Raw genomic sequence first — 22,785 nt, 5'->3', positions numbered from 1 at the left:
AATATAAAATATTATATTAAATGCCTTACCTGATTCGCAGTTGTTTGTAGACAATATTGTAGGAGTTTCAGGTTTTAGATAAAATAAAGTACTACTTCAAATACACAAATTGAATTAACGAACGCACTGATTATTGCTTGCATAAGAAGTCCAGTTGTCGCTCGTTGAAATCGGTTTCTTTGGTACTTGAGAGGTTGTTACTTTGGTGGTTGGTGCTCATGCACTGATTTAAGGGACGACACGGATATGCCGACCAGAGAGTGGTAGGTGGTTTTATCAAACGTTTTTGTATTTCCCCGAACTAGATTTCTCTTCGGCGGCAAAGACCTTTTTGTCGGTGACAATAGTTTTATTGGGGATGACCGATTTCTACGAACGACAGTCTGGCCGTTATTTATTATTCTGTAAGATTTTAGTTTATTTATTATAATGATGTGTGAGCATATCATTACAATACTTTTATTCACTTAAACTAATGGTCAATTAATCTTATAACACCTTTATCAATTTGTTATTTTGGTAACAACAGTTAGCCACAGATATAAAGTACAAACTTTATATCTGTGGCCTGTGGGTAAAACCACGAATCCCGATTTCAGATAGTACCTAATGGCTAAAGGTGCGATTCCTTAGAACGCGTCTAGAGACGCGCGACCAGCGCGGCCGACGCGGCGCGACTCTAATTTTAGCCGCGCGGTTGATAGCGGATTCCCTAGAACTACAAATCGCGCCGCGCCGCGCCACAACAAATGGCCGGGCGGCACATATTTTGATATCGGGTTAATACGTCGTTGTTCGTTCTATTGATCACATGTATTTGGTTACAATTTTGTATTTATTATAAATTTGTGTATTATAAATTTTCAAACCAGTGAACAATGTTGCGTCAACAGAAAAAAAAAAATATTGATAAATCTATTATTAGAAGAAATAGAAGAAGAAGAAATTATAATTGAAGAAGTTATGACAAAAAGTGTGAACGATTTGTATTTGACCAGAAAAAAGGAGGGTTTTTTTAGTGTATTGATTGAGAAACATTTGTTTAGAGATGAAAAAAAATTCAGGGAATTTTTTAGACTGAGTTGGGAGCAGTTTAATTTTGTTTTAAATCTAATCGAAGATGATTTAAAATTAAATCCGTATAACAGAGTGAAAGAGCCTATTTCACCGGCAGAGAAATTCGCTGTGACGTTAAGGTAAGAATGTTTTTAAAAATATTTATACATATAACATATCATATACTTTATCAATATAAATAAAAAAGAAAAATTATAACGGAAGCATTATGTAAAAGAATAAATAAAATAAATATATCTTATTATATTGATAAAAAATAAAATAAAATCGTCACTTTTTAAAATAAAAAAAAACAAATTAATATTTAAGTAAAAATACTACTGTTCAAAAACATAAAATAGCATAAATAACAAGGTTGAAGTAATTGTAATAATTAAATGCAAATTAGTATTTAAAAATTTTGAAAATGTTCCGACCAATTGGATGCTGATGAGTTTCCATTGAGCTCAGAATGTGATGTGGCGGAATAATTTATCGGGTGTAACTCTTGGAACCTAGAACTTACATTTTCTACAAACTCGTAATTAGAAGGACTACTTGTCTGATTCGATGGTTTAAGATTCAAAAGTTCCAGTTCATTTATTATTTTTAATACTTCCATTTTTGCTTTAATTTTTAGTTGGGGCGAAAACTGTTTTACTGTTAGGGCTATACTTTTGAAGAAAACGTCGATTGGGTCTTCTGCTTCTTCTGGGTTTGTCAGCTCTTGTAGTAAACGGCTTCTTTCTTCACTTCTTTGGTTCAATATTTCGATGAATGCTTCAGTTTTTTTTTGTCGTTTTGTACCAGTTGTTTCTATTTTTGATTTTTGAACTTCTGTTGTAGACTCTAAAGTTGATGGTAATTGTATGTTTTCATTTTCCGGTTCAATTTGAGAAACACTATTATCCAATGAATTTAAACATTCTTCCTCGTCCTCATCGTTTGTCACATTCGTTAAGCTCCTATTATTATAATTTATAAGTATTAAGATTATATTTTACAAATAAATAATATCAATAAGTAAACAAATGTAAAATATATTATTAGTTATTACTGTCTTTCATATACAGCTGTATCCAAAAATGTCAAAACATCCTCTAGTATCCATTTCGAAGGTTTTTCTCTCGTAGCTGACCCAGTACCCAATTTTCTGCCTCTCCTTTTTTTATTATATGTATCCTTAATATTTTTCCACCGCTTTTTACAATCATCAACTGGATAAATAATTTTATGTTTAAAAATGTAAAAATAAATAAGAGTAAAACATAATTTATTATTCAAATATCAATATTGACATAAAAAATAAGTAGGTAGATATTATTGTCAAATAAATTATTATAAAAATAATTTTAACTTAAATACTATGATTAAAAAAAAACAATAAACTTGTATTGAAAAATAAAAATAATATTATAATATAAATATAAACATAATAATTATGTCTTCAACCCTTCGATAAATATTGATCATAATTATTACTGTAGTATATTAAAATACCATAATTTATCTAAAAAAATTGCAAATAATTTTAAATTATAAAAAAGAATCCATACAAGAGTTGGATGGATACACGAGATGAATTGATAGGTTAGGCATTTTAGGATAGATTTTGGAATTATTTTATATTATAAAAAAAACGATTCTGAACGAAGATGAATTGTCAGTGTATATGTTTATAATAAATATTAAATAGTTATTTCACGCGTGAATTTTTAATTTTGTAATTTTTATTATTTTTAATTTTTAATTGAACCGATCGCGATATTTCTTATACTTATTATAAGTAAAACTTATGGAGAACCTTGTATTATATTTTCAAGTGTTTTGGCAGAGTCAACAATTTTTCATCAACTTTTATAAAAAAAATCTAAGAAAAATCGAATATTTTAAATGCCTAAATATAGCTTAAAAATAAACGAAATATTTTGAAAATACATTCATGTAAAGAAAACGCTAATTCAAACATTTTATGTAAGTTTCAAGTTTCTACGACGTATACATTTTGAATAAGAACAAATATCAAAAATCGTTGAAGGCTAAATTGTTATTTTACGCAATTATGCAATAATTATAATTTCAAACACTCAACAAAAAACATTCATCATAGTAAAATTAATACATTCTTCACTTCGTTCAGAATCTAAAAGTATAAATTAAACACAATCAAGTGTTTTTTTATAATTTAAAATTACATTAAAAATAATATAAAAAATATATATATGATATATTATATTATATATATAATTTTGGTAAAACTAATAAGTTATTGGCAGATAAATATTTTTCTGTTTTAAATAATAGTTTTTTTATATTTGCATATACTGATATTATATACTTAAATACTTTAATATAATTGTATTATTATTATTATTATTATTATTTAACAGGTTTATGGCAACTGGTGAATCTTTTCATTCCCTTGCTTTTGCCTTTCGTATTTCTCAAAGTTACATTTCACGTATTGTGAAGCTAGTTTTGAAAAGTTTAAGCAATCGATTAACACCTATTTTATTACCTACACCAACAAAAGATGACATGGTAGAAATATCAAAACAGTTTTGGAAAAAGTGGAATTTTCCGAATTGTGTGGGTGCCATTGATGGTAAGCATATTCGTATATTTTCACCAGAGAAAAGTGGATCATTATATTACAATTACAAAGATTTCTTCTCAATCGTTTTGTTGGCAATTGTTGATGCGAACTGCAAGTTCATTTTGGTTGACATAGGATCTTATGGTAAAGAGAGCGATAGTGGTATATTTAACAAATCAAAAATGTCAGAACAAATGAAAAATTGTGAATATTTTCCACCTAATTGCAAAATTCCAAATTCAGAAAAAATATTGCCGTATGTATACATCGGTGATGAAGCATTTCGTTTGGACCCACACATGATGCGACCATACTCTAAAATAGAGTCTAGAAATGATTGCGAAAAAAAAATTTTCAATTATCGTTTGTCACGGGCAAGAAGAACGACTGAAAATAGCTTTGGACTATTAAGCCAGGTTTTTAGAGTGTTTTATACACCGATACCAATAAAACCAGAAACCGTCGACCATCTCATATTATCTGCATGCTGTCTTCATAATCTTTTACGTGACCAATATACTTTAGAGAATACATCAGAACAACACTATTACAATTTTGACCCAAATGATTATCCTGCTAATAATATGGTACAGCTTGAGCATACGGGAGGATATGGAAATTATGAAGGCTTTTTAGTAAGAGATGAATTTAAACAATTTTTCAACTCTCCGGAGGGTACAGTACCATGGCAAAATTATCATACATTAAGAACCGATACTTCGTAAAATGTCATATAATATTTTTAAATATTTTGTATTATAATATTGATGTACTGATTACATTAATTTTCATTTTTATTTTTAACTTCACTAATTGTTTGTTTATATATCTCAATAATATTATATGTACAGTTTATAATGTTTATAATGTATATATGTTTAATCTGAAATGAGAATACATGAGCATTTTTTTTAACCTTGTATTATTTATATAAATCAATAATACATAATATTCCAGTTTCTGTCTATATTATTATTAAAATTATGAAGAAAGTGTGATGGGCCAAACGTTGTCCCGAAATATTATCCCTTGAGTGAAAAATATAATATAATACATATTTATTATAATATTATATTCGATCAGACCTAACTATATTAGACCAATTTTTGTAAAAAGATATATGATAAATACCGTAACATAACGTAATAAGACCGGACTGAATACTATTGCATTTATAAATAAAAAGTTTTAAAAATTAAAAAATACCTGGTCTGTTCAATTCGTTTGAAATTTGTTTCCATACATTTTCTTTTATTATTTGATTTTTGTATGAAGGGTTTGCCAAGTCAAATAAACATGGATGAAACCCAACGAGTTCAGCCAAGGTTTTATCTTCTTCAGTACTAAATCCCGTTTTCATGATGTTCGAAGACATTTTTATAATATAATATTGATAAATATTATTTAACGTATTATATAATTAATAAATTAATTAAAATAAATATAATAAATTAATAAATATTATAATAATAAAATTTAATGTAATATTTATTCGTATTAATTATAAAAATTACGAGCACGCGGCCGCGTCATGACTGCCTCTGGCGCGGTCACGGTCGCGCGGCTCTAGACGCGCGCGGCGGTCGCACGCGTCAGCCGCGTTCTAAGGAATCGGCTACATCTAAAAATAGCAAAAGAAGTCCAAGCGCGGCTAAAATTAGAGTCGCGCCGCGTCGGCCGCGCTGGTCGCGCGTCTCTAGACGCGTTCTAAGGAATCGCACCTTAATACATGCTATAATCGTGCCACGGACTAAGTATACGTAAAAATAAACGGATTAATACCATTTTAGACTGCTATATTTACATATTTTATGTTTATTAGTTATTACATTATAAGTAACACCTTTATTCTTGTAATAAAATTAATTTTCGAAAAAAGGTCAGTAAACAGTTAACACCTTTATCCATTTACCCCTTGTAAATTAAATTTCTTAGTTGCAAACTACTGGACTTTTTTACTTTTGACTTCCGGAACGGGAAGCACCAACTAGATTCACTTTTCTACCAGAAAAATGTTATAGTTGAAAATTGAAGTTTAAATTTAAAATTAATATCAGCTTCAATATTTGATTGGAATCAAATATTTTACCTACATAAATGTATAATAACGAACGTATATAATAATATAATGTGTATACGTCTAGTACAAATATAAAAAATAATACCTACTAATTTAATTTATGATAAACTGTCGGCTGTCATCTATGAAGTATTCACTTAATAAAAAAAAAACGTCATTGTAAAATAAATACCTAGAATCCACTCAGAATCTTTAATATTATTACATTACATATTATACGTACAAATATAATTATTGTAGATTTACACTATACCTATAAATATAAGTATTTAATAATATTATAATATAATTACTACACTGCTAGAATTAAATAATAACATTAATTAATGGAAATATAATAGATTCTAATTTATATTGATTATTTAAAAATATAAAATATTTACACTACGTCAACAAATAATTAATATATTATAATATATTCGGGAGCATTAAATTTTAAAAAGTTAAGTTATTATGCCAAAGCAAGTCAAAATTAAAAGCAGGTACTTTAAACTGTAAAACATCCAAAAATAATTTTTAGAGTATAATATTATATTTAAATTATTTAAAAGAGTCGTACCTACGGTAAATATACCGTATATCCGTGACTATTAAGTTTTAAAATTTTTTAGTTGAAACCATTCTAACTAATATTATATTTAGTAAAGTAGGTACCCGGACTAAAATAAAAAAAAAATACTACGACTATTAAAATATTTGTAATTATAATTGTGTTATATTTAACTATATTATATACGATAATACTATCCCTACAGTTTAATATTTACCTTTCAAGTGTAAATCTGTAAATGAAAGAATGATCTCGTGAACCGTGGCCCACTAAAGTCTACACCAAACCGTTAATTTTTTCTGTAATACATACGTACCTAGTACAAATAAAAAATCATAATAATTGAATAATGTATAGTAATATTATATAGGTACATTTGTTTAAATTAAATAAATTGTTAACTGAAAAGATACTTACTCGTTTAAAAAAAAAAATATGATAGAAACATAAAATGAATACATGAATTCACTGTATCACACAAACAGAAAAACACTAGATGCTAACTGTACCTTGACAAAATCACAAATGATAAATAGAATAAAAACATTTTTTTAACAAAACTGATAATTTGGAAACTTATGAACCTATGAACCTCCCGATTTTCTTTTCGTGTACAAGTCTGGACGTTGGGTACCAGTTTACCAGACAGACCCATTATTCTATAAAACACACCTGCGCCCCTATATCGCACGCGTACCGTACCTATGTTAAAAGTACCTATTGCATAACTTACTGTTTTCTAGGAACCTCGCATTTTTATCGGGACACCGCCGCCGATAAGAAGAACACTATAATATAGTAATATTAAGGAGTAATATAGTAATACAGTAATATTATTACAAAGTACAAACCACAAACGGTACAAAATCACTTATAAGAATACCTATACTTATAAAGATTATGCAGACTAAAATTAAAAACTTAAATTATAAGTAAAATATAATTTTTATAATTTCTAAGCACAATTTATACGCATTATTGCATGAAAAGTCGCAATACTACGTTAAAAAACTAAGTCTTCTATGATATTGATTCGTTATAAAATATAATATGGAGTTTTTACAGCCCCACAAACCTCTGATGACTGGCATTGTTTTTTGAATACTTACATAAAATAAAAATAGGCACCAACAGTGAAATTTCCATTACAAATATTACACTACATCTGGTACTAGATACACAGCTCTTCAGCTCCCCCTCGACCAGGATTTATATAACTTCAGAAGTAGGTATCTACCTATAACATTCCATAGCACCAACAGAATTTAAAATTCCAAATCGGGGGGCCACAGAAATGGACCCCCAAATTTGTTTTTGGGATATCTCCGGAAATAATTGTGCACAAACAACCGGACTTCGTGCACGAACAATGTACAAACGAACTGCCCCAACAGAATAAAAAATTTCAAATCCCCCCCCCCCCCACGGTCGTAGACATGGACCCCCAAAATTTGTTTTTACGATATCTCCGGAAACAATTGTGCACAAACGACCGGACTTCGTGCACAAACGATGCACAAACGATCGGCGCAACCAGAATTTAAAAATTCCAAATCGGGGGGGCTGCCGTTTCTACGGCCCCGCGAATTTGATTCAGGGATAATCTCCTCAGTTTTTGTGCACAAACGACCGGACTTCGTGCACAAACGATGCACAAACGATCGGCGCAATCAGAATTAAAAAATTCCAAATCGGGGGGGCTGTAGAAATGGACCCCCGACCAGCGAACGAACGGAACTTACGGAACACAGTTGAATAGTTGATACTTGGTAGTTCATGAAAATAACACTACCATCGCTTCGGTTGCAAGATTTCCCTCTCTACGGAAACTTCGTTTTAAAACATGACCGCACCACTACCACCCGCCCATCATGTCGCCACCAGTCTATAGTATCTTAGTTCATGGTATAAGTTAAAAATAGTTTGACTATAATAGTTTATGTAAAATATCCCGAAATATAACACGATAACACCATAATTATATTATATTTGTCATGAGTCTAATATACTTTTTATAATAACAGTCAACAGTATTTTGTTATTCGTAATCGTAAATATTTATTTTTTATTTAAAACTTTTAAATATGAGTGATTGTGATTCAAACCCTTGTTCGAAGCGTAAAGGAAGAGCTAAAAAAGCACGAGCCAAAAATAAAAAACTTCTCTTAGAATCTAGTGCAAAATGTCTTAAGTTAACTGATATGTTTGAGATAAAAGAAACTGAAATAACAGACAAAATTAGTAAAACTGGTAAGTCTATATTCAAAATTAAATTTATTGATCCTTATTAATCTAGTGCTGTTTCTAACTAAATAATTTCTACTTGCTTGAACTTATTTAAATTATTTACTCTGGTTATGAATTGCCTTGTTAAATATTGCCTAAAATTCATTATATGTATCTAGGTACATATCTAATGAATGTAACATTTTTTTTATTTTTATATTATTTAATTTTGTTGCAAATGTGAATATTAATTATACTTTGGCTTAATATTATTATAGAGAGCATGGTGCTGGTTGAAACAGAAAGTAGTGAGATTTTTGCAGTAGAAAGAAATACCAACATATTTTTCTTTTCAAAACCAAAAAGTTGTAACTTAGATCTGTTTTTTGACTACCATCGAAAACAGCCCTATGAAGAAGTACCATTTAAACCGAAAAAAGCTTATTATCGTCCCGACAATACTCAAAGACAGACCACAAACCACGGTGTTGCACAAACTTTATTGAAAATCGTTATGAGCTATAATATGAGGTACATATCAAATGCCGATAAAGATATTGTCGTATATTGTTGACGGTCGTCAAAATAATATTATTTAATACATAATATGTAATATTATAGGTGGGAATATTTTAAATTGTAAATTATTCACATAGGTCAGGCCAGTGAAGTAAGATGTGCTGAGGCGACAATAATAATACGGCGGTGGTATATAGAATAAATAATTATTATTTTCTGTTGGGGAAACAGATTAACAAAACGCGCTCTGGTGGAAACAATCTGTACCTTCGGGGTGTATAGATTTAGTTTTGTATTGGTTATTTTACTTTTTATAATAAATTAATTTTGGTATCGAAACTTTATACGCTTTTATAGCAAACTGTATACGTTGGTAAGTACAATTTATACTAATATTATCAAATACATTCAAATACACTTCACTTAAAGCAAAATATATGCAAAATTTCGGAAAATACATACAATATGCCGACTCCACGTAGGGGGGAACCCGCCTAACAATCAGTACGATAGGCGTCGACAGCGCTCCCAGTGTTAATCTGTCTTCCCGATATAACACCGTACGCGCGTCGCGCAGGCACTGTAGTCCCGTTGTCGGCTTGTCGCCGAGTTTTTCGGGGAGGACTTGGGTACGACGTGGGTGTGAAACGCCGATCGTAGTACGTGCTAGAGGCTAGACAATCTGAATGTTCCAAGTGTTTTATTTATATTTGTTTTAATACACTAAAAGTGTTTTCGACCTGGTTAAACATTATTTTAGTCATTCTTACGTTCTTACCTTTTATAGGAGCAGCGCCATGATTTACGTATGTGTCAATGAAGTTTTATTAAACTGAATAGTGCCAAGGTATATGCAATCGTTGAGTCATTTCAACTAGATATATAGGAACGAACTAAGAATTGACAAGCGCATACCATCAACGAGTTAACAGTGCCATTCTAATTAATTTTATAGAGTGTCATTAACTAGAGAATACGAGGGTAAGGCGTATAATTGGTTTACCGCGTATTGTCCAATACGGGTGATACCACAATACGCACCTAGCATACAAATACTGAGAAACCTAAAAAATTATAGTTTATCGCTGACGATTATCTAGTTAGATATAGTTATTTGGTAAAAACCAAAGCGTGTGTGGTACTGCAAAATTGAATTCGAATTAATATTTATTTTTAAACGCAACAGACCACAATTATGCCACGATATTTCAATACCTTATTTTCTACATAATTAAATTTGCCTTAACTTCAAATCTAAGTCCGACTGACAAATTTTTATAATACCAAAAACTTCTGTCATTACACACCGAATGAAAAAAAACATTCCAAAATGTTCAGGTATTGGTATTTTTAACTCAAAAATTCGATTTTTGGAATAATCGAGCATTTTTAAAATTGACATCGGCATTTAACAGTAAGGGAATCTGTGTTATGAAATGATAAAAGGGATGTGATAATTATATCGTCAGAGTTATATGAATGAATACCGGCAAGAAGTGGCAAGGTATCAGAAAAGCCGGAATCTGTACAAAAGTACAATGAATTTATGGGTAGTGTGGACCGTAGTGAGTAGTGACCCACTCATGAGCTACTATCCTTGTGAAAGGAAAATACTAAGGTGGTATGCTGAGATCGTGCTACCTATGTTTCATGGGTATTATATTTTATACAAGCAGCAGCCTGGAAAACGTAACATCAGATTGTTAGACTTCAGGGATTTTGTGATCAATAAACTAATTTATAACCATCGGCCAAAAATCGTAACTCAAACGAAAAAATCAAACAAACAGGGACTACATGTCATTTATTCAGTTCTGAGAAACACAAAAAATAGGCCGATTAGGAAAAGATGTGTCATTTGTGCAAAAAACAAAAAAAGAGTGGAAACAACATAATATCGATAAGTTTTGTTGCATGCATAGCTTTAAAACTATAACTAATATTCATTTTTTTTTATAATTACTATCCAAAATAAAATAATAATTATAAAGTATTTGAATTTAAAAAGGCAGTTTTAGTTATTTTTACTATAAAAATTAATTAAATTAAATTAAAAGTCGAACATAGGACTTCTGTACACAAAAGATACAGTTTCAACATGGACATAAAACTGAAAATTAAAAAATTAAAATATCAAATATTCATACTGTTTTTTTATTGTTTTTAAAAGTTACAATATAAAATAACAGAACACTAATAAGTATTATGTAAAAATTAATTTTAACATTTCAATGAAAGAATTAAAAATAAAAATTAAACTAAATATTAAACAACAAATTTAATTAAATTTTTTTTTATGTATTACTACATCATCTTATTTGAGAATGCAGTAATTTATATAACATCACAAAACGCAAACTTCGGAATAAACTGACAGTTTTATTGACAGATCATGTAGGTACTGTAGTTAAGTATTCCTTTTACTCTTATTTACTTATCAGTGCTTACTTTTACTTATGTTTTGCTTGTTGACTAAAAAAACAATTGTCGACGCGTAATCGACGTCAGCATCATAGTATGGCGACTATGTTTGGATTTTTATTACTGCGCCTACACGCCATTATGATAAATGTCATGTTGACGAAAATTATATTCGTTTGGAATGTGTTACGTAAAATATGAAAATAAATGTATAATAATAATTTATTATTTATATGGTAATATATTTATTAAATATTAATATATTTCAGAATAGGTACATAGAACAACTGAAAATAAATAGGTAACTGGCAAAAGTAAATAAAAATAAACATAAATTAAAACCTTTAAAAACATAGCAAACGCTTCGCAAATAAAAATAATTAAAAAACTTAATAAAACATAAAATAAAATTGTCTATCCTGGCTTTTCTGGGCATTTGTCGCAATCATAATATCGATACCTAAGAGCACACATGTGCTATGTCCAAATTTGGCATAATTGAGATATTGACATCGTTAAAATCGTGGCACGCAATATAATCAAGTGCACATACGTTCTATGTCCATTTCATGATAAAAATAAATAGAAAACACGTTAAAACGAAAAAGGTTAAGTCCTCGATATTCCGTTTATCCTTGTAGTATGATAGGAACATGGAATGTCAGAACCCTGTTGCAAACAGGGAAACTAGAAAATCTTAAGATTGAGATGAAACGCCTCAAAATTGATATTTTGGGAATAAGTGAAATGAGATGGAATGGTCAAGGTGACTTTATATCGGGAGAGTACAGAGTCATCTACTCCGGCGGTGACAATGGAAGAAATGGAGTTGGCATTATTCTGAATAAAAAATGGGCACAATGTGTGAGAAGTTACATAACTTACGATGATAGATTGATAATGATCAAATTAAAATCTGTCACCAATGACATCGCAATAATACAAGCATATATGCCTACAACACAAGCGAACGATGAAGAAGTAGAAGAAATCTACGAAAAGATAGAAGAACTCATTAGTCTTACAAATAGTAAGGAAAATTTAATTATCATGGGAGATTGGAATGCGATTGTGGGTGAAAATACAGACGGCAGAGAAGTCGGCAAATATGGACTTGGAACAAGGAATGAAAGAGGTGACCGTCTTGTCGAATTCTGTAGACAACATGATTTAATTATAACTAATACTTTATTCATGAATCATAAAAGAAGACGCTATACGTTTAAAATGCCAGGTGATATCAACAGATATCAATTAGACTACATCATGGTAAAGAAAAAATACAAAAACCAGATCAAATATAGCAAATCTTACCCAGGAGCTGATATTGACAGTGACCACAACCTGGTAATGATCAAATCAGTATTGAAATTTAAGAAATTAGAAAGACCAAAAAATAAAGGACCGGATTGGAATTTGTGTCAACTAAAGCAACCAGAAGTAAGAAAACTGTTCGAAAAGAAATGCAAAGAAAAATTTGATACCAAAGACAAGCCGAAGACAGATGACTGTAATAATAATATAGAACATGGGTGGCGTTGCATAAAAGAATCTATTATCCAGTCTGCAAAGAAGAAGTATTAACTAGGGGGAAACCAACACCGTAACGCGAATGGATCACAATGGAAATAGTTCAAGATATAGCAAGAAGAAGATTGTTTAAAAACAAAACAGATGAAGAAAGTAAAAAACAATATAAGACGTTAAGAAATAAAATAAACCGTGAAGCGAAAAAAGCCAAAGAAAGGTGGATCGAAAAGAATTGTGAAGAAATAGACAATATGATGAAATACAATCAACAGGACAAGGCATATAAACTCATCAAACGATACTTTAATGAAAAAAAATCACAATGCACACACGTAAAGGATAAAGAAGGAAATTTACTCATAGATGAAATAGCAATAGCGAATAGATGGAAAGAATACGTAGAAGAACTATACAGAGAAGAAGAAAACAATGACCTACTCGTTGAAAACCCAACCGACGGTGACTTTGATTCAACTGCAAATACAAGGATCCTAAAATCAGAATTTGAAGACGCACTTCAAATAATGAAGAAAAACAAAGCACCAGGCCCAGACAAACTAAACACAGAACTCCTACAACAGACAGACGATGAAATGAAGAACGCTCTGTACGAACTGATATGTAAAATATACGAGAGTGGAATAATTCCTGGATGCAGTAGATTAGTTATCCTACCAAAAAAACCAAGAGCCAATCAATGCGAAAATTTTCGGACCTTAAGCCTGATATCGCATGCGGCTAAATTACTGACAACAATTGTAAGCAAAAGGATAAGTAAAAAGATAGAAGTTAGATTAGACAACGACCAATATGGTTTCCGGAAAAACAAAGGAACCAGGGAGGCTATTTTAGGTCTGAGAGTAATACTTGAAAAACAAATCGAGAGACAAAAAATCACTTATATGGCTTTTATAGATCTAGAAAAAGCATTCGATAGCATAAATTGGACAAGTCTTTTTAAAATTTTGGAAGAAACAGAGATAGTTTTTAAAGACAGACGTATTCTCTATAAGATTTATGAAGAACAAGAAACCACGATCAACATTAATACAACAACAATGACTGCTAGAATCCAAAAAAGGGTGAGACAAGGGTGCCCACTTTCACCTGCATTGTTCAATATATTTATTGAAAAAGCAATAAATGTCATAAAGCATTGGTTAGAACAAAAAGGAATCGGAGTGAAAATAGGAGGGGTACTAATAACCATGCTTCGCTTTGCTGATAATATAGACGTTCTCGCATCATCTGAGGAAGACCTACAAGCAGCATTAAATGTAGAGAATTTTACGTTTAAAGAATATAGTCTGAAAATAAATTCAGCTAAGACAAAAACCTTAGTATGCTACAAGAAAAACGTACCATCTATAAATATAACATTAGAAAACAAAGAAATTATCCAAGTAGACCATTTCAAATACTTGGGCAGCATTATAACAGACGACGGGAAATCAATTAAAGAAATCAGAAGCAGGATAGGTCAAGCAAAGAACACATTCCTTAAAAAGAGAAAAATACTAACATCAAAAAATATGAACATAACAACGAAGAAACGGCTCATAAAAACATGTCTGGAGTGTGGCATTATATGGAAGTGAGACCTGGACAATTAATAAGAAAGAAAAAGATATGTTAGAAGCTCTCGAGATGTGGTGTTGGAGGAAAATGCAGAGAATAAGCTGGACTGATAGAAGATCAAATGAAGACATCCTGAGAACAATAGATGAAAAACGAACACTGTTAGACACCATAAAGAGAAGGAGATGGCAGATGATAGGACACACGTTGAGGCATGGAGATGAACTGCATAGTATAATAATCGAAGGTATGATAGAGGGTACAAGATCAAGAGGAAGACCTAGGACGAGATACATTAGTCAAATAATGCAGGATGCAGGAGTCACTTCCTACAGGGAGCTTAAAAATATGGCGAATGATAGAGAAAAATGGAGAAGTCATTTATTGTGATACATTTGTTAAAAACCAATCTCCGGATTGAAAAACAAAAAAAAAAAAAATTCCGTTTATTGTAGTGCACACAAATCTTATTGTGCAATGTCCAAAAATATACCGCGGGTACGAGATAAACATCAAAATAGACTCAACGGGATTTCCTATTTATGTGGTATTAGATAGTTGACGAGTGAAAATAATATAATATAATTATTATTACTCTTGAGTTAGATTGCATCGTCGACACTGTCGCGCAGCACACTACTGTTAATAGTAATGGCAAATAATAACAGTAACAGTGATTTATAACAGTTACTGCTACAGTAACAGGAACAAGCTGTTACTTGGAAGAAAAAATAACAGTTATTGTTATTTTTTGTTTTGACGTTTTAACCACGGTGACGACGGTTATGATTGTTATTCATTATCAGCAGCATTACATTTAACTGCTCTTCTAATAAAATGGCTGTTAATTATAAATTAAATAACTGTTCTAGTTCTCATATTTGTTATCAAATGTTATTTTTTCACTGACAGCTGTTCAGTATTCAACTGTTGTAACTGTTGCCTGTTAAATGTTAATTGTTATTTTATTTCATTTTAATAATAATTTATAGTTTTACCTACTTATTGTTATAACTTATTAAACAATAGTAAAGTTAAAATATTTAGTATATTTGTATTAGTGTAAGTAAGTAGATATGTTTATTATAGTTAGTTAGGTCAGATGTATTGATGTTAAAATGTTATTTAATTTTAATAGTAATGTATTACCTACTGTTTCTTTCTTTGACAGTTGATACAATTTTATTACACAAACTGAGCATAGCTTACCAGATTTTTTTCTGGTAATTGTCAATGATATGATGTACTTACTTAATCAAAAAATACAAGTATTAAACACTTACATTTATATTGAAACACATCATCAAATTTATATAATATTTATAATACAAACATTTGTCTTTGTAACAGTATATAATAATAGTTATTAATAAATAAAAAAATATATTTTATCAATTAATAATACTTAATAATAATGATTAGGTATTATTTAAACGTTTTTTTATAATAATTATTATAAAAAAACATTTAAATAAAATAATAATATAGAACATTTTTAAATTTTAATAGTACTTATAATATAAATAAAAATAAACAATTGTGTATACTGTATAGAACCTACATTATACATTCATTTGAATTGTAATGAAGGAATAATAGCATGTTAACTTTTTCATTTTTTAATCTACAGCGGCGATCGTTCAGCACTAATCCGGCACTAGAGAAAACTCTCTCACAGGGTACAGATGTACCAAGAAAACATAATATATTCCGGGCCAAAACACTCAAATGTGGATAATTATAGCTGTGGTCTTTCCACCAACTTAATGGATCTTGACATCTTGGAATTATTGAATCCTCTAAGTAACGCTGGACTTCAACAATAGCTCTGGATTTTGCAGTTCCAATGGGTGTAGATTTAGCTACACATCTATCAATATCATTCCATATAGATAATTGTTCACTGTTGGAATGTGAGTTAATATCTACCAAAGTTTCTGTTTCATACGATCTTCTGTCTTCTTCAGTGTATTTGCTATGAATAATTTCTAAAGTTTTCTCTATGACGTCATTTTTTGTAGTATTCATTAATGTTGTGCTGTGACTAAATGGTATATGTTTAAAGCGTGGATCAAGAAATGTGCATCGTGCAAGAGTTCCACTTTTTTCTGAATGTTTAAATGCATCTCTTGTATTCATGTTTGCTAACAATTGTTCAGCCACCTTTAAAACCCTTTGTGTCAGATACATTTTCATTAAATTGCTGAATACTTTGAAGAGTCCCTGAACAATCACAATAACTAGTGATGCTGTCATGTATTTTTGCCCACTGATAGCTTTAGTAGCTTCTTCAAACGGCTTCAATACTTTTATAAGCTCCTTTTTGTAAATTCAAATTTAATATTTAATTTGACCCTACATTTTCTTATCCCCGAGCATACCTATTCTAACGTTGTTGACAAGTCAACGCACCTTTATTCTTCCCACCATGGGTAATAAAACTAGATATCGCGCGCTAGTGCACTAATGACCGCAGTGTTATGTAATAGTTGTTCCCCGATCCCCCCTTTACCATGCAGTTTCCGTCGTCAAAGTGTCGCGGTTGCCCGCCGCCCGTTGCCGCCGGCGCTTTCGTCGCGTCCGCCGGCACGGCCCGCAGGCAATTACTGTCTCTATATCCCAATTACTGTATGAATTCCCGCAAACTTACGACACTGACCTGCCCCACTCCATCAAGACCCAACACCAAGTTCAGCAACAGCCTGACTGCTTGGCCACCGACCACTTACTACTTTTGCCCACGGCCAACCGAACAGACGTTTTTTTTTTTTGCCAACGGCCAACACGTCAGACGTGCCTTTTCTTAATAGAAAAATTTGTCAAAATCGCTCCGGTCTCACGGCTATCACAGACCTCGTGATCGCGCGACGATTGTTCACGTCACCCACGACACGGCCGGCAGTTTTTCGATCTTTCTTTCCAACGAGGTCCATACCAGCCATGGTGGGCTAAGCCGACCTCCATGGGCCCGATGGGGCGAAGTCAACCCACATCAGCACCGTCTAATTCAGACCACACTAGCACCGTCGACGTCGTAATTATGTCTTTCCCTTGTCCCCCCCCTGAAAAGCACGATATTAAGCGTCGCAAGACGCGAGCCCCTCTGTAATTTTTCCCCGGTTTAATCGAACCACCTACACATTTTCCCGGTAACCCCGTGAGGGCACACCGTGATTGATACGGTGTGTAGCCTCCTGTGGGCCGGGAAAAATGTCCCCATGCTTCGTTCTTATATTATATTTATTTGAATTGTATATGCCATGTGCCACCTTATATTTCGTGTATTTGCCGTGCGCCACCTTATGAATTAATAACTATTTTATTTGTGTACAATACACTCACCTGATTACCCGTAAAAAAGCATTCGTATTACTTATTTTATTTTAACTTATTTCCCCCCATAAACCTTGGGCTTTCATTAGCCCATGCGTGTAACAAAGCCTGTGAGCTCCACCGACTTGACCCTCGGGTCTCTCGCGGAGCGGCTCACAGGTCACGACTTAAGTGTTCCCCTTTGGTAGGGTAAAATCTACCAAACTCTTACATGTTGTTAATGTCAAATGGAAATTTGAAAAATATCTATTAAGTTCTCTCAATATAAATGTATTTATTTTTTTATTTACGAATTATCATACTGTTACGTGCTGCCCCTTCAGGGATTCACTATGTTGATGATTTGAAAATAATAGTAGTCAAATTAGATTATAAATACAATGTTTGATTAGAACAAAATGAAATGTATAGTATCGTCGTGGTAATAGTAGTAGTAGTAGTCGTCCTGTAAATGGCTAGTGGCGTGAAGTCGCTTCTGCGTTACTGGTCCAGGTACATCTGTCTTTACTGTGTTCCCAGCCCTCCTATATATGATGTCGGTTCCTTTGATGGATCCTGCGCATGGGGCGGTGGATGTAGCTGGTTCAATAAGTTGTTATTCTCGCAACCGTCGCTTCGTAACTTGTTGTTGGCCGCTCCCCTTGATTAGCTTTCCGAAATAGAATGTGGTTTCTAACTATGAGGTTACGTCTAGGAGATCATAACAACTCAAGGAGAACTGCCTCTCCGAGTAGAATAATACTTATATACTAATACGTGAATTGAGTACGTAAAGCTATTCCTTTACAATACTGAATCTGCATAAATTATAAAATATGCTCTAAAATCACCAAATGTTCAAAAAAATATTGCCTATAATCTTTTGATTTGTTTTTCGTAGTGTCTTGGAATGAATTTATAGCTCACTTAGCAATAAATCACTAATAAGTAATAACTATGTAAACGGTTTCAACTTCTTTACACCAGGAGCCGCTTGTTTTAAAGATCAGTCATACATTTTCCAGCTAATTATATTTGCTTATTTGGAAGATAATGAATTGGATTTCGATATTGTATTTCAGAAATATCATGTTTTTCAAGTAATCTGGCTTAATATAACAATCGAGTAATGTTCGATACGCTGCACTCATTTTATTATAAATTTGGTGAATTTTTGGTTTTTGTGATTGAAATTCAAGATTGAAATTGTAAAAATTGGTAAGACAAACTCAAGAAATTTTAAATAAAAATGATATATTGGTTAATCAATTTTATATGGATATTTTCAGCATGGTTATCAATCAAATGTTTACCCTGAAAATATAACCTGAGTGCATGCCATTGTTTAAGTACTCGTTTAACACAGGCAAAAAACGACAGCCATCTGGTTTGACTAGGTTGTAAAAGTTTGTGAGTTTAACCTCTACAAAACTCTGAAACTCTGAAATGTGTCTGACGTTTGTAACTATATTTCATATACGTGTAAATTTCACGCATTAGTTCTTTCACTTGAATGGGAATTTTTTACACGCATGACGCATACAAAGCTAATGAATAGACATTTATTAACAAATATGGAGGGAACTTAATTTTTAATAATGTTTTCAGTGAATGGTGTTCTCCAAACATTACATAGGTTTCATCTGAAGCAAAACCAACTAGATTTGACTTTCATGGAATATCAGAACTTTAAAAAAAATTAATAACTGATTAAAGTCCAGCGAATTCATCTCTGACTTCGTTCCTTGTTAGTATCCACTATACGGGTAACTATGGCAAAATGTTTAACACTAGATTTGTCAGTCGATTCATGATTGAAAACATTTGGTTCTTCATCCTTTGAATGCGATTTTGAATACCACATTCTCCAATAACATTGCAAACCGCTGATGTTGCTATTATTCGATTGCATTTAATATTTTTTATAACATCAGAATCTTCACCCATTATTTGTATTAATGAAACCAGATGATCAACCGCTCGTATTGCAATATAGTGTTCGACTATAAACATTGACAAACGAATTTCTACCTCTTTGGTTTTTTTAGCAAACCTTGAAGCATTTTGAACTGTTGTCATCTAATTAATCTATAGAATTTTTTCTCGAACGGATTAATGAAACGTGTTTATCACTTTTTCCGTGTTTTTTAATATAGGTTCAATGAGTATTTTTTTGTATCATTCATATTGTGTAAATTATTATTAAATTACGAACTATCTTTCACATTTTTATATTTTTGTAAATTCAAATTTAATATTTAATTTGACCTAAATCCCTACATTTTCTTCAAATAATACAAATCCCCAACATTTTCCTCAAATCCAAAAAATAACATCCAAAATTCCCACGTCTGGCAACACTGCGAGGAGGGTTTGGTTCTACCATAGAACAATATAGAAGTGAAACTCGATCAGCTGATGAGTTAAGTATTTACCTATGATCTGAAGTCCGAATAATGAAACTATTTCCGTACACCAACATGATGTTATACCTGTATTGAAAAACCGTTTCCGCCTAATCGGCAGGGTATTCTGCGCGGGGTCGGGTTGTTTCCAGTTTCCATTGTTTAATTTTACTTCACAAAATATGTGCGAACATCAGTGTCTTGTACATAATTTTTTATTGTAATTTGTAGCTATTCCGAAAATGTATGCTCCAAAATGGTTATTAAGTGCATATTATGTGCTAATAAGTATGTACACTCGTCAACTAATGTAACTTTTCATAGATTTCCGAAGGACTACGAAAGTTAAATATTATTATTGATTAATAATATATTAATCTAACAATGTTGTAATATATAAGTTTATAATGTTTTAGATTTAATAAGTGGGTTAATTTTTGCCGTCGTCCTGATCTACTAGAAAAGGGTCCATACATTTGTAATAAAACAGGTTAGCCTCCCGGAGGCCGTGTTCAAGGCCACAACCCCCCGATATGCATAGAGTTTCATACCCCTGGTTCTACATGCATTTTCATGACTGATTGGGAAGGGACATTTTTTTCCGACTATAGTCACGGACACGAAAAATGATCGCTGTCCGTCATGCGCCTAGCGGCAGTTTTTCTTTGGTGGTTACCAAATCGCCACGTGCCCGTGAATACGACACGTAACGGCATCGTGACAGTACAATGTTCGAACCAATGGCTATAACAGTGGGTAAAAACAACGGGTCGTGGGGTTCACCGCTCATTTTTCGTGCCCGCGACTATAATAATAATAATAATAATAATAATAATATTGTTTATTACCGAAAAAATTCCAATTACATTTTAAATATAAGATAGTTACTTGAGTATTAAAGGAAAAATCAGAAAGATAAATCCACATTATTTATGGAATTCCCTATAGCCATTATATAGTATTAGAAGGAGAGAATGACATATATTTGGATGAAATGTTTGGTGGATAGAAAAGTCGTTTATGTCTAGAGTTTAGGGGGTTTATTTTGAAGTATAAACGTTCAACTAGTTCTGGGAAATCTATAATATTGTGTAATAGTTTATAAAGGAATTTCGAATTTAGTTGTTTTAATCTTTTTTCAAGTGGTAGTATAGAGAAGAGCCTATTTATAATATTATAATCAGAATGAGGTGCTCTCTAAATCTGACATTGAAAGATTAAAAATCTTACAAACTTATTCTGAATTTGAGAAAGGTCTTTATTTTGGGTTATACAGTTAGTGTGCCAAATCTAATTTGCATATTCCTGTTGAGAGCGTACCAATGAGATATAGCAATTTAAGAGAATGAGAATCGTGAAAGTCTTTACAAGTGCGCTTGATAAAATTCTAATTTGGCTGATGATTTTTTAATAATATTATTAGTATGTAGTTTGAAATTATTTTTGAGTCAAACGTAACGTCTAGATCATTATTTCATTTACTCGCGAGATTTTAATATTTTTATAATACAGTAAAGTAAAAACTGTGATAATCACAATTACGGACGTCATAAGTTAGAAATTACCAATTATATGATATTTCATGTGCGATTATCAAGGTAAATATTGTTCCAACATAATATGATGTAAGTACATTTTTATAGGTAATTATCTCTTCTATAATTTAGTTTATAGGTATTCTTCTTTCCGAGTTTGGCACCCTGGCCTACTCTTTAAATTAAAATCCTTCTTGCCTGCTCCGTACTACCTACTAATTAAATCTTATCTAAACCAACCAACATTTGTCACAAAAATTAACGGCGCCTTATCCAACTCTCAAATAGCAACTGCTGGTGTTCCTCAAGGCAGTGACATAGCTTCCTTCCTATTCAATGTCTTCACCAGCGACCTACCTCTAAACGAAAACACACTACTTGGTACGTTCGCGGATGACACTGCTATCCTTGCTACTGACAATGATCCCATCCAAGCTGCCCAAAAAATCCAAAACCACCTAACTGTGCTAAACTTCTGGTTTCACGACTGGAAAATCCAAGTAAACACATCAAAATCCTCTCAAATTACTTTCACACTTCGATCCCTAGAATGTCCCGCAACCTTTATCGGCAATGCACAAATTCCATCTTCCACACAAACTAATTATTTGGGTTTAATTCTTGACAAACGCCTTACATGGGGTCCACACTTAAAAAACAAGCGTAAAGCTCTCAATTCAAGACTCCACCTTTTCAGGCCCCTACTCCGCTCAAAGCTCTCATTAAAAATCAAAAGAACAATATACATGGCTCTTCTAAGACCCATGTGGTACTATGGCATACAACTTTGGGGGTCAGCCTAACCCTCAAATACTAGAACAATTCAGGCATTTCAGTCCATTTGTCTACGTCTAATATCTGGTGCCCCTTGGTATATTACCAATGAATCACTCCATAAAGACATCTGCATTCCAACCTTAAACAACCTTGCCAAAATCACCTACAAAAAAACACACAAAACATTCAGTACTCACTCT

The 22,785-nt window shown here is 31.9% G+C and overlaps 2 protein-coding genes across 2 annotated transcripts; one reads left to right on the top strand and one right to left on the bottom strand.

Moving 5' to 3' along the window:
- Positions 1 to 634: 634 nt before the first annotated feature.
- Positions 635 to 4,377, top strand: LOC132951252 (uncharacterized). Its single transcript, XM_061023052.1, has 2 exons — positions 635 to 1,196; positions 3,447 to 4,377. Exons 1-2 carry the CDS (start codon positions 964 to 966, stop codon positions 4,375 to 4,377), a joined length of 1,164 nt encoding a protein of 387 aa, XP_060879035.1. The 5' UTR covers positions 635 to 963.
- Positions 4,378 to 16,113: 11,736 nt separating this feature from the next.
- Positions 16,114 to 17,498, bottom strand: LOC132951240 (E3 SUMO-protein ligase ZBED1-like). Its single transcript, XM_061023028.1, has 2 exons — positions 17,397 to 17,498; positions 16,114 to 16,875 (listed from the first exon to the last, which is right to left on the bottom strand). The coding sequence occupies exons 1-2, from the start codon at positions 17,496 to 17,498 to the stop codon at positions 16,114 to 16,116; spliced, it is 864 nt and encodes a 287-aa protein (XP_060879011.1).
- Positions 17,499 to 22,785: the final 5,287 nt, after the last annotated feature.

The sequence above is a fragment of the Metopolophium dirhodum genome, chromosome 1, assembly GCF_019925205.1.
Source record: "Metopolophium dirhodum isolate CAU chromosome 1, ASM1992520v1, whole genome shotgun sequence".
NCBI lineage: Eukaryota > Metazoa > Arthropoda > Insecta > Hemiptera > Aphididae > Metopolophium > Metopolophium dirhodum.
The sequence above is the reverse complement of the archived record's forward strand: the minus strand, read 5'-3'. Positions and strand labels throughout refer to the sequence as shown.